Source organism: Carettochelys insculpta, chromosome 6 (genome assembly GCF_033958435.1).
Source record: "Carettochelys insculpta isolate YL-2023 chromosome 6, ASM3395843v1, whole genome shotgun sequence".
NCBI classification, from domain to species: domain Eukaryota; kingdom Metazoa; phylum Chordata; order Testudines; family Carettochelyidae; genus Carettochelys; species Carettochelys insculpta.
The window spans coordinates 67148464-67163634 of record NC_134142.1 but is presented as its reverse complement, the minus strand read 5'-3'; the positions used below and the strand labels follow the sequence as shown (position 1 = coordinate 67163634).

The window sequence follows — 15171 nt, the reverse complement described above, 5'->3', positions numbered from 1 at the left end:
CACTTCTTCAGACCATAGCCATACCAGAACAGACTCTATATTTAAGGCACAGAGAACCAAAAACAGTAATCAAAGTGGACAAATCAGAAAAAAAATTATCAGGGTGAGCAAATCAGAGAGTAGAGGGGCCAAAGGGGGAGGAGGGGAGTCAAGAATTAGATTAAGCCAAGTATGCAAACGAGCCCCTATAATGACCCAGAAAATTCCCATCCCGGTTCAAACCACATGCTAATGTGTCAAATTTGGATATAAATATATATGCTGAAAATATCGCATTTTGTTAATGTGATGTACCTACACTGATGAAAATCTCCTTCTGTCAGAGTAGGCTGCAACTAAGCTACAGCACATGTATTGGCATAGTCTGCATTACAGACACAGCCCAAGTGTCACAGTAGAAACTGGGTGAAAGCAGCAAAGGGAATTTTGATGCAAAGCTGCAGATATGAATGGAAAGATACTAAAAACCTTCAGTCTCATTTATTCTTGCACCATCAGCCCATTCCTTTAGATAGAGTTGCATTACTTCATATAAGCAGCTCAGCCAATAGAGAGCAACAGAGCTCATCACTGCATGCTGGCATAGTGACATATCACTTGTATCCCTTTCACTGCAGTGAGTATTGGAAGCTGTGGATGAATGACAATGATCTCCTACTCCTGAGCAGTTCGCATTGGGAATGCCTGTAGCTAAGCAAAAGGGCCTTCAAGTGATAGCCCTTAATTGTACTAGCCCACATTTAGGAGACAGCTCCTCCAAACAACAGCGAGCAGCACAGCACGGCGGCTGAGCTTTTCCACCATCTGTAGCACACATACAGATAGGGGCCAAGGAAAGCTAGACGAACCGGCAGATTGGGCCAAAAGAAACCTAATGAGGTTCAACAAGGACAAGTGCAGAGTGCTGCACTTAGAACGGAGGAATCCTAAGCAATGCTACAGGCTGGGCACTGACTGGCTAAGCAGCCGTTTCACAGAAAAATGCCCGGGGATGAGAAGTTGGATATGAATCAACAGTGTGCCCTTGTAGTCAAGAAGACTAATAGCATAGTGGGGTGTGTTACTGGAAGCATTGGCAGCAGATCAAGGAAAGAGATCATGCCTCTCATTCAGCACTGTTGAGGCCATTATCTGGAGTAGTGTGTCCAATTCTGCACACCCTCCCACTCCCATTACAGAAAGGATGTGGATGAACTGGAGAAAGTCCAGCAGAAGGTGACAACACTGTTTAGAGGGATGGAGGACATGACTGACAAGGAGAGGTTGAGGGATTTGGGCTTATTTTGCTTACGGAAGAGAAGCGTGAGCGGGGGGATTTGGTAGCAACCTTCAGCTACTGGAAGGGGGATTCCAAAGAGGATGGAGAGAGGCTGTTCTCAGTAGTGGCAGATGGCAGAATGAGGAGCAATGGCTCAAGTTGTGGTGGGGGAGGTCTACATTTGATATTAAGAAAAGCTATTTCACTAGGATAGTGGTGAAGCTCTGGAATAGGTTACCTAGGGAGGTGGCAGAATCTCCATCTCTGGAGGTCTTGAAGTCCCATAAAATCACAGAATTCTAGGGCTGGAAGGGACCTCAGGAGGTCATCTAATCCAGCCACCTGTCTAAAGCAGGATCAGCCCCAACTAAATCATCCCAGCCAACACTATGTCACGCCAGGACTTAAAAACCTCTAGGGACAGAGACTCCACCGCCTCGGTTGGTAACACATTCCAGTGCTTCACCAACCTCCTGGTGAAATAGTTTTTCATAATATCCAACCTACACCTCCCCCTCTGTAACTTCAGACCATTGCTCCTCATGCTGCCATCTGCCATCATTAGGAACCATCTCTCACCATCTCACCATCCTCTTTAGAGCCTCCTTTCAGGAAGTTTAAGGCTGCTATCAAATCATCCCTCACTCTTCTCTTCTGCAAACTAAATAAGCCCAAATCTCTAAGCTTCTCTTTGTAGACCATGTGCTCCAGCCCTTTAATCATTTTTGTTGCCCTCCACTGAACCCTCTCCAACACATCCATATCCTTTCTATACTGGGGGCCCAGAACTGGACACAGTACTCCAGATGTGTCCTCACCAGTGCCGAGTAGAGGGGACTAATAACTTCCCTAGATCTGCTGGAAATGCTTCTCCTAATGCACCCCAATATGCCATTAGCCTTCTTGGCTACAAGGGCATTCTGTTGACTCATATCCAGCCTCTCATCCACTGTAACCCCCAGGTCCTTTTCTGCTGCACTACTACTTACCCCGTCAGTCCCCAGCCTGTAACAGTACTAGGGATTCTTCTATCCCAAGTGCAGGACTCTGCACTTGTCCTTGTTGAACCTCATCAAATTTCTTTTGGCCCAACCCTCCAATTTGTCTAGGTCACTCTGGACCCTATCCATACCCTCCAATATATCTACCTGACCCCCGATCTTAGTGTCATCTGCAAATTTGCTGAGGATGCTGTTGATCCCCTCATCCAAGTCATTAATGAAGATGTTGAACGGGCCTAGAACCAATCCTTGGGGCACTCCACTTGAAATGGACTGCCAACCAGACAATGAGCCATTGACGACTATCTGTTGTGCCAATCCATCAAGCCAGGTTTCTATCCCTCTTACAAAACATGTATCCAATCCTTAATTATGGACAAGAATGTTGTGGGAGACTGTATCAGAAGCATTGCTAAAGTCAAGGTATATCACATTCATTGACTTCCCCATTTCCAGAGAGCCAGTTACCTCATCATAGAAGCTAATCAAATTGGTCAGACACAACTTGCCCTTGGTGAATCCATGTTGACTACTCTTGATCACTTTCCCCTCTTCAAACTTGATTCCATGAGGATCCCAAGGACTGAGATAAGGGTTAGCGGTCTCTAGTTCCCTGGATCTTCCTCCCTTCTTTTTAAACATGGGCACTACATTTGCCTTTTCCCAATCATCTTGGACCTCTCCCGATCTCCACGAGTTTTCAAAGATAATAGCCAAAGGCTCTGCAATGACAAAGCCCTGGCTGAGATACTTTAGTTGGGATTGGTCCTGCTTTCTGCAGTGGTTGGACTCAATGACCTCCTGAGGTCTCTTCCAACCCTATGATTCTATACTTTCATTCAGATTCATCCATCCTTATCCTTTTCAATATTACTATTTATCACAAACAAAAACACATCCTAGTTTGCAACAACACCCTGGCTGAAGTTACATGGTAAAGAGACTTGCCATAGCCCATCACTTCTGTACAGACAGAGAGAAAAAAAAAGACTCACCATAGAAAAGAAGGCCAGGGTGGTTCTCTGCTGCTGCCTAAAAGCCTCGTGAACCTGGCTAATGCTCAGGGCTCGTTCATTCTCAAGAAGCCAGTACTAAGAGACTTCTTGAAAGCTCTGCTGAATTTCACACTTAAAAATGTTTAAAAGACCAGTATTCCATGCAGTGCTTTATTGATACTATTTCAGTTATTTGGTTAGCACAACAAGTGTTGGGAAAATTAATATGGCAAGTGCTTATTTTGGGGTTAAATTCCAAAGACAGATATAACAGTTGAAATAGGTTTTTTTTTTCTTGTCATTACTGATCAGCAAAACATTTGGGTGACTAAAAGAAAGCGCATTCTTTATTCCGATCAGCTTTCTACTCCTCCCGTCTGATGGATACATCCAGGAATAGTGCATGACTTCAATACGTTCTTCTGTGACAAGTGCATACCAGCAATGAACCAGAGCTACAAAGATCAGATTGGGATCCCCACCCCCGCCAGGATCTTTTGGAAAGTTTTTATAGACCAAGCCCTTTTTGTATACATTTAGTCACTTTGACCGTGTCTATCTTAGCAAGTTCTTTTGAAATTTTTTTTTAAAGAATGAGCTGTTTCAAAATATCCAGTGGAACGTCTACACGTAAAAAGCATTCTTTCGGAATTATATCAAAAGAACGTGATGCTCCTTTAAGGCAGCTTTGGTATATAATCACATTATATGTTGTAGAGTAGCTCTTAGAAGAAGGCACTAGTCCAGACTTTATGGCTGGGGAAGTAACACCTGATGTGATGACGTGATGGACATGGTGCAAAAAGAGACTATGGTGTTACTCTAGAAAGCACACAGGATACACAGGCTGTAAGGTGTATCACAGTGCACCAGAATGGTCCAATGGATAGATCCCAGCAGTGCTAGGAATTAGAAACTCCTAAGTTTATCTGATGCTTTAGCAGACATTGTGCCACCTTGGAAAGTCACTGAACAACTCCTGTCTCATTTTCCCATTGGTAAAGTGGGATAATACCGATCTCATTTGTGACTATTAATACACTTGATGTTTGTACAGAAAATGTAAGCGTGAAAGCCTTGCCCCTTTATGCCAGGTTACAGAGTTGGAACACAAAAACGGGATCTAAAAACCCTGGAACCAGCTAGGGAATGGTTCCCTTGGTGAAGGACGAGAGTACCCCCCCCCTCAAGTCCTGGAGTAGAAGGTGGCCAGGGACAGGGGTGGGACAGAAGGGGTGTGATGGGGAGCAGAGCCTCAGCACACAAGGCTGTTAAGACTCTGGGGAGCACTACTGCCCTCTGGCAGCAGGGGAAAGGCGAACACAACTTGGATAGGCCCCAAGTTGTCTAAATTACATACCTTACTTCGCCCACTGGGTGAGGGGTTCTGTGCTGCCCATACTGGAGGCCAGAGACTGTCACTCTGAAGTGCTACATAGCTTTATTGTCAGAGACGGCCTCAGATCAATACCACCAGCTGATGGAAAATCCCACCCCCAGCTTTAATCGCTTCTACAACAAGGACACCTTAGTGTCAGGCACCAACTAAACCTGTATATTGCATGGCAGTCCTTGCTCCTTTGTAAGGGTCAGCACAGCCCCTTCAAGATTTTTCCCTAAACAAAACACTAGCAGGGGATTACTGAAAAGCTCTGTGCAGCCCAGTAGCAACATGGCCACACGTGCACTGCATCAAGCACAGGCCTGGTCTATGCTAGAGATCAAAGTAGATCCCACAAATGCAGTTCTAGCCAGGCTATTAGTGTGGCGAGAATCAACATATCAGGATTGATTTTGTTCCCTGGTATAGATCAGGGATCTTCGGGTTTGCACTGACATCCTTTACCAGGGTCAACGGCCGAGCCCAGAGAGATTGATTTTGCTGCATCTTCATATGGAAAAATTGATCCCCAGAAGATCGATCATGGTGCACTGACCCCCCGCCCCCTGTAAGTATAGACATACCCACAGGCCCTGGTTCTTTACATCCCCAGGACTGGGACTGCTGGTAGGTGAAACACAGCTCAGCCCTATGCATGGCACAGACACTATCTGACTGCTCTGACTGAAGCATTTACAACTGCTGCCTAGACAAAGCCAACAATTTGTAAATCTAGGATTTCACACCGCACCTATCACCATGGCAGCAGAGAAGGCCTCTGTGGCTGGAAAATTTCCATATCCTTTTTGAATAGCCTGGCACCTTCAGTTGTACCCTCTTTAGAATTGCCTGTAACACTAGAAATACTGCATCATAAAATAAATGGAGGGTGGCCTCCCCTAACTATAGACTTTCCACCAGAGGAGAAAGCAGTAGGCACAACAGTCTCTGCTTTTCACCTTCTAGTTTGAGGATGCAACTTCAAAACTGAGGTTTTATCATCTAATTTAACTGCATGGTGCTCTCATGTCTCTTGTCAATTTTTTTAAATATTTATACAATAGAAGGCATATACAAGAGAGGTCATGGAACATCATGTCATAATTTCATTATAAATAGACAACTCCATTCTTATTTAATCAAAGCTTGTGGAAAGTAGCGCACAATTTGATCATATTCCCTCAAAATAATTTAAAAAAGGAATTCTCATCCATCACAGCTAATTAAAATCACAGCATCTACAGATAATACAAATTCAGAGAAGGAATAGGATACAACCATTCATCTGTGGCAGATCTGACTTTCATAACAATTGTGCACCAGTGAGAAGATCCTCTCCCTTCTCATACAACAGCCAACGGTTAGACTCTGCCACACTGTTGGGTATAGATTTGTGGTGCAAAGCAGCTCTATACCCTATAAAACCGTGCAGGATAAGAGTCTCACTTTGGCAGCTCCTGCATCACTGCCTCTGCCATAGGAGCTATATCTGCATGAGAGGGTTTTGTTGACAAAACTCGCAGAGCGTCTACACACAAAAACTCAGCACTTCCATTAACAGCATTCTGCCTCTCTGGGATGAGGATGAATGCCTTTGTTGACAGTGTCTCTTGACAAAAAAGCTGTGTAGACACTCCAGGGGGCGCTCTTGTCAACAGAGAGCTCCTCCATGGTGCCTGGCAGCTGGACTTGGGAGGCACAGGTGTGCTCCATGGGCCAGCTGGCAGGCTCGTCCCCCCAGATGTGGTGGAAGATGGCCATCAGAATGAGTGGCAGCCGCTGCAGCAGCTGGTCATTGGTCCATGGCTGCTCTGGCATGCTTGTGGTCAGGAATGAACTAGGTCTCTCCCAGATGGCTAGAAAGCCCTGCAACAGGTTTGCTTTCCCTTAGGCAGATAGGCAAGCCTTTTCCTGGGCAGGGAACAGTGAGTCGTTACTGTTGGTGGGGCGGAGGCATTCTTTAAGGGTGAGGCTGGCCTGAGGGCCTGGAAGGGATTGCCATCCATGCTACCCTGTCTTCTGGGTTTCAGGGCTGGTTCTATTGACAAAGCGGCTAGAACATATGGCTTCTTTCTGTTTACAGAGAGGATCAAAAGATAGATCTGATTTTGTGTGTAGATGTGATCTGTTGACAGAAGTTTTGCTGAGAAATTCCTTCTGACTGGCACTTCTGTCGCCAGATGCTTCTGGTGTAGATGTAGCCAGACAGTATGGCTGTAAAAATGGGCTTGACAAAGCTGCTGTTGCACGCCTCTGATCTCAGTTAAGCAGCATAGCATAAAGAGAGCAGTCTCAAGGCTGCTCTAATTACATAAGGAAATTTTGTTTCCTCATCTCAGATTGCCCAGATCTTGGCTAAACCACAGCATCTTGCCTCAGCATCTAAAAATATCATATTTATTGTCAGAGCTTGAGGGTAAATTTGCATAGTAAAAGACACTAACCATCACAGTCACGGAACATTTATAACAGCAACGAAGGGTCCTGTGGCACCTTATAGACTAACAGAAAAGTTTTGAGCATGAGCTTTTGTGAGCACAGACTCACTTCATCAGATGCTGGTCTCATTTATAGTACATTACCTTCCTTTTTCAGAGAATTTCCAACTGTAGTCTTTGTTTTATGTTGCATTTACCACGTTCAGAAAGATGGAAAAAATGCGGCAAAATTACAATTCTTTTACATCCCCTCTTTTCACCATTTTATGGGAGGGGGAAAAACACTTCCCTTCAACATTTTGAAACATCAGTAATGATAACCTACTGATTGATCTAGCTGTTTTGGGATCCAAAATATTCTTTCCGTTGAAATGATATAGTTAATAGGTTTTTCATCCATTAAAACAGGCACGATCTTCAGTTCCTTCTTGTCATCCCCACTACTAACAACTTTTAAATATCCTAGTATCTCAATTACTCAACCTGAAAGAGTTGTTAACCTGTACAGGGGTACAGCAGCATAAGGCTGTTATGTGGGCTAGTGTAAGAGCACCAGGACCAGCAGTCATAGCTGGGGCAAAGGACGAACTATTTATACTTCCCCCTCACTTCTCCCAGGTCAGTAACCCTGTAGGCAGTTAGCAGCAGGTGCCACTTTATTGTGTCTGGTATATCTCATATACTTCTAAGTTATAAGCCCACTGAATCCCATGGGTCTCACTGTTTGGATGTCTTCAAGGACTGGCAAATATCCAAGAATACTGGGCAACCACTACAGGTGAAGAAGAAAGAAGCAGGGCAGTAGCCTTTCTTAAGCACCACTTCCTCCATGCTGCTCAAGTCCATCAATTTTGGCTAAAGTCACTAAACTAGAACTGGTCTCGCTACCAGAATCGTAGTCAGGAGGCATCAAACATGTGGCCGTGACTCCCCTGGCGTGGTGGCCTAAAATTGTCCATGCTTTAGCAGCTGCCTAGCCCCAGAAAAGGGGGTTTTCTCCCACTAGCCATAACAAGGATAAGTCCTTCCAGGGAAGCCCATCTTTCTAACAACAAGCAAGTAGCCTCAGGGCTGGTCCTAACTGGATTACGGGTTAGTCTATACTACAGACACTTCTCCAACATAACCATGCTAGTGGATATGCAGCACATTCTGGCAAAAGGAGCTCTTCTGGTAGTAAATTTAAGCCACTTTCCTGACCAAAACAAACTATACTGCCAAAAGTCTCTTTTGGCAGAATAAGCAACATTCACAAGGTAGTTTTGCCAACAGTTGTGTTGGCTTGGATGGAGTTTTTTCCACATACCCACCCAACAGAGCTATATTGGCAAAGCTTAGTGTAAAGAGTGCAGCTGCACTGAGCCATTTCTTTGAAGTGGTCACTTAATGACTCATGAAGGGGCCAAATGTAACCTTGCTTGGAAGCACTGAGTGCCAAACCAGCTTGCACATTCCAAAGTGGATGAATGAAAAGGAAGAAGAGAGTGGGACACCACAAATTTCACTGCCTATTCAGAGTGTGGGCTGGGATCCACCACATTCATTTGATCTGCCTTTAACTTACTGAAGGAACAGAGTTGAATGAAGGAAAATCTCAATCTGCTGGTAAGTAACAAAAACAGGAGCAGCATTTCAGACAACTGCTTTTGTAGTATGGTGAAAAATGTAGGTCAAACACATTAGGCCTGGGGAAAATGTTCAGCAGAGTAACGGACGGGGGAGAAACCCTCCCCCATCCTAGGCATGCACTCAGGGCAGCCAGTCACTCACACCATCACAACTGCACTATTTTTAGTCCACCTAGTTTGGTTAGAGTTGGGATGGCTATGTCCCTTCCAGCTGGGAATTACACTCCCAGCTCCAAGAGCTGTGATACCCTCAGGCAGCAGCTGCAGCCCACACAATCCAACATTAAACTTGTGACTCTCTTTCAAAATACAAACTCTACCTCTGAACCGGGTAGTTCAGCATCCTACAGCCACACACAGTCTCCAGTAAGCTTCCCCATAATGCTGCACTTAGCAGAGCACTGGCTAGAAAGCCAGAGAGGCCTCTTCATGCCCAGATTTCTTTCCGCGACATAAACTAACTAAAAAAACAAAACAAAACCTAAATCACGTGCACAGGTAAAGTGCTAAATGACAGGGTGGTAGCATCATTTACAAAACTCAAACAGCTAAAAGCTAGGAAAGGAATAAATTAAGAACACTGGGTTTTATACTGCCCACTTCTGTTCTCATCAAAACATTTATATTTTATAAACAGCACAACTTTAACTCTGACTCACCAGTTCTGGGGCTACTTTTATGCCTTTTTTTTTGCTGTCTAAACGTTGTCTTAGGGTATGCTGTTGAATACAGATATTTCCTGTTTAGCAACTGCTATGTCTTGGGAAGCTAAATAAGACCATTCCAGGAATGTGTCTGTATCTCACTGTGAAGCTTGGAATGAAGCAAAGCAAAGCATGGCTGACAGCTCCTTTTGTTTAGCATATCACCAGCTTCAACCATCACTGAGATGTGCAGTCCCCTACTGCCCAGTTTTTAGCTTGTCAGCCATTTTTGGCTTTTTTCCACACATTTACTATCTAAATTACATCCATGCAAAAGCAGGGGCTTTCAGTTACATCACAAGTAGTTGACTGGGAAAAGTGTAACACAGTTATAGGCATGTCTTGTATTTGCCTACATCTTTTCTGCATCTTTTAAAGTGCTCTGTGTTTCTGCATTGGAAAAAGTATGAATTTTGCCAGTATAAGCTGCATCGTCACTGGAGCTATGTCTACATGGCAGCGCTATTCCAAAATAAGATATTCCAAAACAGTTATGCTGAAATATTTTCTTTCAGAATAACTTGGCCACACACCAAACGCACATAGAAATAGCACTCTGTCATTTTGAAATAGAGCATCCACATGGATTGGCTGCTGACTCGCACTTAAGGCCACTTGCCTTGGGCTCTGCAAGTGGCTCACCCCTCTCCTGCAGCAACAGGATGTGAACATGGGGCCTACCATCCCCCTATAGAAGAGTGTCGCCATTGTCCTCTGGAAACTCACCGCACCAGACACCTATCAATCCGTTGGGAACCAGTGTGGCATAAGTAGGTTGACCGTTAAGCTCCTGCTGATGCAGGCACAGGGGTCTTGGGCTACTGGCCCAGAATGGCGTCGGGGGGAGGATAGGACAGGCATCCCTAGGGAATGGGGGCATAAGGGTAGTACTAGCCCCCTCCCTGGGAGGGTACCCTCTGTCCCTAGCCCCAAAAGCCTGGCCGGGGTGGGCATCAGAGCAGGGGGTCACTATGAGTGAGAAGAAGGGGACAACTGGCAGGCACTCTGGCACCCCTGCAATTCCCACTTTGGCTGTCTCCCCTGCATGTGGTTGGGGCCATCAACAGCATCCTGCTGCACAGGGTCATCTGCCTGGTGGATGTGCATGCTGTCATCATAGGATTCGGTGGCCTGGACTTCCCTAACCATAGAGGGGCTATTGACGGGACACACATCCCCATCCATGCCCCACACCACCAGGCTTCCACCTACATCAACTGGAAGAGGCACTCTTTGGTGGTCTGGCAGGCCATGACCAACCACCAGTAACAGCTCATGGACATCTGTGTCAGGTGGTCAGGGAAGGTGCACAACACGTGTCTTTCAGAACTCCAACCTGTTCCAGAGGCTGCATCCTGGGAGCTTCTTCACCAACCACACCATCGGGGCCAGGGATGGACACATGACCATCTGCCTGGTGGGGGATGTGGCCCATCTCCTGCTGCCATAGCTCAAAAAGCTGTACACCAGCCACTTTGAACCCTGCCAGGAGGCATTCAATACCCAGTTGGCCAGGGCCTGCAAGGGAGTCCAGGGTGCCTTCGGTCACCTCAAGGGGCGTTTTAGATGAGTCCTCACCCACCTGGACCACAGGGAGCACAACATACCACATGTGATGGCAGCGTGCTGTGTGCTGCATTATCTCTGTGAGAGAAAGGGGGAGGCCTTCCTGCCCATGTGTGAGGCAGAAGCCTAGTGCATGGGCCAGGCCTATGAGCAGCCATACATGGTTGCCATCTGGCAGGCCTATTGGGCTGTGTACATTCATGAGGCCCTGAGGGAGAGCTTCACCCCGGGGTAGCAGTGACATTATCCCCAGGCCACCACACTAGGGGCTTCCACAACACCTGTTCCGTGCCATTCCCCCACCACCACCCTTCCCAACAACGCAACAGACACATTATTGTGGTAAAATAAATGAACTGTATTATTTTCAGTCATGAAAACTGGGGAGCGGGTGTGGAAGCAACTTGGGGGAAGGAACAAGGGTGGAGTGGGGGTGTTGATAACCATGTGGAGCGGGGCAGCTGCAACAGGGGGCCAGCGGCTGGGAGGCTTAGACTGCATGGCGCGCCAGCCCCCTGTAAGTCACATTACCTTGGGTGTGGGAGCCTTGGCATCCCCAGTGGAGGGAAGGGTGTAGATGGGGAGAGGGGTGGGAAGGGGAGTGACAGGGTGAGGCGGCATGGGCTCAAAGTGGGAAAGGGCAGCATGCCCTGGATGAGGGCTTGTGTGGCCTCTATTAAGGCCTGGCCCTAGACAACTGTGCCTACCAGTTCTCCCTGCAGAGCCACAGGTCTTCTTCCACGCAAAGTCTGCAGAACCTCAGGCATGGCCAGGACCTCTGCCAGGTGCTGCTGCTGGTAGTCTCCCATATGCCAGTTGAGCCTGAGCTAACCCGGGGACCGGGAGGCTGTGCTGGGGGATGTGGGTCGCCCTCTTCTCAGAGCTGGTCCAGCTGTGGAGAACAAGAACGGACAGTCAGTCACCCTAGGGGGACACAGTGCCTGCAGCCCAGCCCCCACCTGTGACCGAGCACAAGAGTTCCTGACTCTGTCGCAGCCAATTTGCTGGGAGCCAGGCCATGTGAACTCTGGCCAGTGGCCTCCAATGTCCCTAGGTGTGGGGCTGACATGGGACCCTGTGCATGCCTGTGTGCTGTGTTTGGGACTGCTGGGTGGATGTGCATCCCAATGTCCTCTGCCTGCCTCCCATGCTGGCTCATGGAGGGAGGGCATCCCTCTCCAGGGTCAGGAGCATGGCATGCCTCTCCAATAGTCCTGTGTCCAATGGCCGGAGGTCCACAGTGGCGGCCTCTCAGGCTGCATGCCCAGGGGCAGCATGGCATATAGTCCCACATTCACAGGTTCTGTATGCTCCATGGTCACTGAGGGCCAGGCATAGAACACACAGCTCCCCTGATCCAGTCCCTCCACCCCTGCTTGGAAGAGAGTGCTTGCATTTACTGGATTGTCCCTCACCCACCTTGGACAATGCCTGGGATGGCTCTGCTGGTTTAGCTCAGGTCTCCTGTATGGCCTGATCATCCTGATCCAGGTCCTGGTCACTGTCCTCCTCGTGCTCCTCCTCAATGTCCTCATTCCACCACTTGGAGGATGATGACAGGTCTTTCCAGCCCCAAGCTGATGACCTGGAGTAAAGATAAAACTGCCCCGCCTTGTCTCTCAGGATTTGGTGCAGATCAGAGTAGAAGGGGCAGCTGACAGGCACTGTCCCAGAGCAGGACCCGCCCTCCATGGCATAAGCCTGCCTCAGTTCTTTCACTTTCATCCACACCTGCTCCTGGGTGTGGATGTGGCCTCTTTCCACCAGACTGGCCACCATGTGACTGTAGATGTTACCTGTTCCAGTACTTTGCCTAGTTATTATAAATTAGGTGACCTATCAAGGGGCACCTTGTAAACCACAAACCTGTTACCTGTTCCAGTACTTTGCCTAGTTATTATAAATGAGGTGACCTATCAAGGGGCACCTTGTAAACCACAAACCTGTCCCCTTGTGGGGGTGGCGTCAGGACCTCTGCTGCCCCTCAAGCCCTATTTAACCACTTTTCTCTCAATGCAGTGTGTCCTAACAGCCAGAGTTCCTATCTCCTTCACCTCTCCCATAGGCCAGTGTGGCCTAATGGCCACGAAGTCAATGCAAGCACCTCTGTAGTTAGGATGGTACAGCCCAGTGGCCAAAGAATCACCACACTTCCCCTTTTGGTCAGGGTAGTACAACAGCAAAACAATAGGTACAGATTCCCTGATGGGGTTGGTGAACCCAGACATTCCCCCTTCACCAGATCCCAGTCCAGGGCCCTGTCAGCAGTGGAGCAGTCCTCTGCTAGCTCAGTGGGGAAGCCCACTGCAACGTGCGAAGCTCCCAAGGGCCACATTTCCCCACCGTGAGCTGCTTCCTAACAGTCTCCTCCCTCTGGGGCAGTCAGCCTTGACTGAGTAGCTCCACAGGCCTTTCCAGTCAGCCTCCAGCTGGAGAATGCCCAGCAGGGCTGTAGGGGTGGGGCTTCCTGTTGATGCACCCCATCACATGACTCAACAGGCCCTGAACATCTGGCAGAGGGGAAGGCAGAAAAGGACATTACTGAAACGTTCCACAACTGGTCTGCACGTGCTGGTTCACCACAGAACGCCATGAGAAGTCTTGAATCAAAGGCAGGATCACACTGGCCACTAAATGTCATCATGAAATGTATACGCTAACAGTACGTAAGGAAAAATGAGGAGTCCCGTAGCACCTTAAAGTCTAAAATCTGAGTATCAGCTTGGGTGGCTGGAACTCACTGCCAAATAAACCTGCCAGGCGTTAAGGTACCTCAAGACGTCTCATCGTTTTTGCTGAAACACACTAAACACGGCTATCCCTTCTGAAACTTGTCAGTATGTAGGGAGCCATCCATATTTATTGGAAAATATGTTTTAAAGTCCACAGCAAGGTAGAGATGAAAAACAGAATGCTCTTCTATACAAGAGGCAAGAAATGTCTGTAGAAATTTAAGCACTGTAAACTAATACCATGGATGCCTACTTATATACGAAGTCAGACGTTTGCAAAGCATGTAAGAAAAATAAGCTATGGGTGGTTATCTGATCTCTAAATACAGTGAACTTGCAGGGGAGGGATGTATATATAAAAGACAAAGAAGATAGTCCCTTATCCTTCACCTATGCAGTAACTGGGCTGTGCATTTACCTTCATGAAAAAGGGGTCTCACCCTTGGCTGAAAGTGCTGAAAAGGACTTTGGATGAGAGAAACTTCTTTATGCAGGAAGTTGAACTTTTAGTTATATTTATTCTCTGGAATGAGAGATTTTGTTTTATATACAATCACTTGTTTCCATTATCCTTCTTATCTCCTGAATCTCTAGACTATGATAAAAGTTTTGTTTTAGTATTGCTATAACTCAGTGCTGTGGTGGTAAGCTAAGTGGTAGCTTTCAGTTGAATCTTACAAGCTAGTTTGTACGTTGTTCCTTTGGGAAAAGGAAGCCTGGTACTTCTGAGAGAAGCCAGCATCAGGGGCTGCGTATCACAGGGGAATGCTTCAAAAGGACTTTTGAGACATTGGCATATCTACTGTTAGGCCAACTGAGAGGCAAAGTAAGGGCTAGCCTAACCCAGAGAAGAGTGCTTGAGAGGATGATAGGCAGGCAGGCAGATGAAAGATTCCTGCAATGCAGTCTGTTCTGAGAAGCCATAAATGACTCTAACCACAGGGTTTTTACCCCCACTGAAGCAATTATTGCGTAGCCTAATACACCTTACAGAGAAGTTGGACTTGATAGTCAGCCTGACTTTCTTTTGCCTTATTTCTTGCAATTACTCCTAGCAGTGCCCCTTTGGATTTCCCCAATCAATTCAATCCCTCTTCCTTACCAGAGTTTTAAAAAACATTATTAAACAGATAAAGTATTTTTCCTTTGCTCCTTTTAACATTATGTTCTGCAGATCACTACCTAAATTCCTTGTAAAGAATTCTTTCATGCTGTATACAAGTAGAGCACCTTCGCTCTCAGCATTAGCTCTCTGAATGCCTCATTTGTGTCTCCTCACTCTCATCAGGTGAGCATTGACATTCCCTGTCATGGGCCACCCATGCTTTATAAAAATTGGCATATGAATATAGATAACTCAAAGATGCTTTCCGCAAAGTGCATCACGCGACGTTATTTTTAAAGTTACAATTTGCTGCATAAAGTCTATTTTTGTGTATGTGTCATTCTTGCATGTGAAGTTATTATA

The 15171-nt window shown here is 46.8% G+C and overlaps 1 protein-coding gene across 1 annotated transcript in view; it reads right to left on the bottom strand.

Annotated features, from left to right (window-relative positions):
- LOC142014505 (deubiquitinase DESI2-like) overlaps positions 1-13304 on the bottom strand; it is a 123126-nt gene extending 109822 nt beyond the window's left edge. The window contains exons 1-2 of the mRNA XM_074997159.1: positions 12391-13304; positions 11679-11863 (exon numbers count right to left, since the gene is read on the bottom strand). Coding sequence (XP_074853260.1) covers positions 11679-11780 — 102 coding nt within the window. The 5' untranslated portion in view covers positions 11781-11863; positions 12391-13304. The remainder of the gene's footprint in view (positions 1-11678; positions 11864-12390) is intronic.
- Between the last annotated feature and the right edge of the window lie 1867 nt (positions 13305-15171).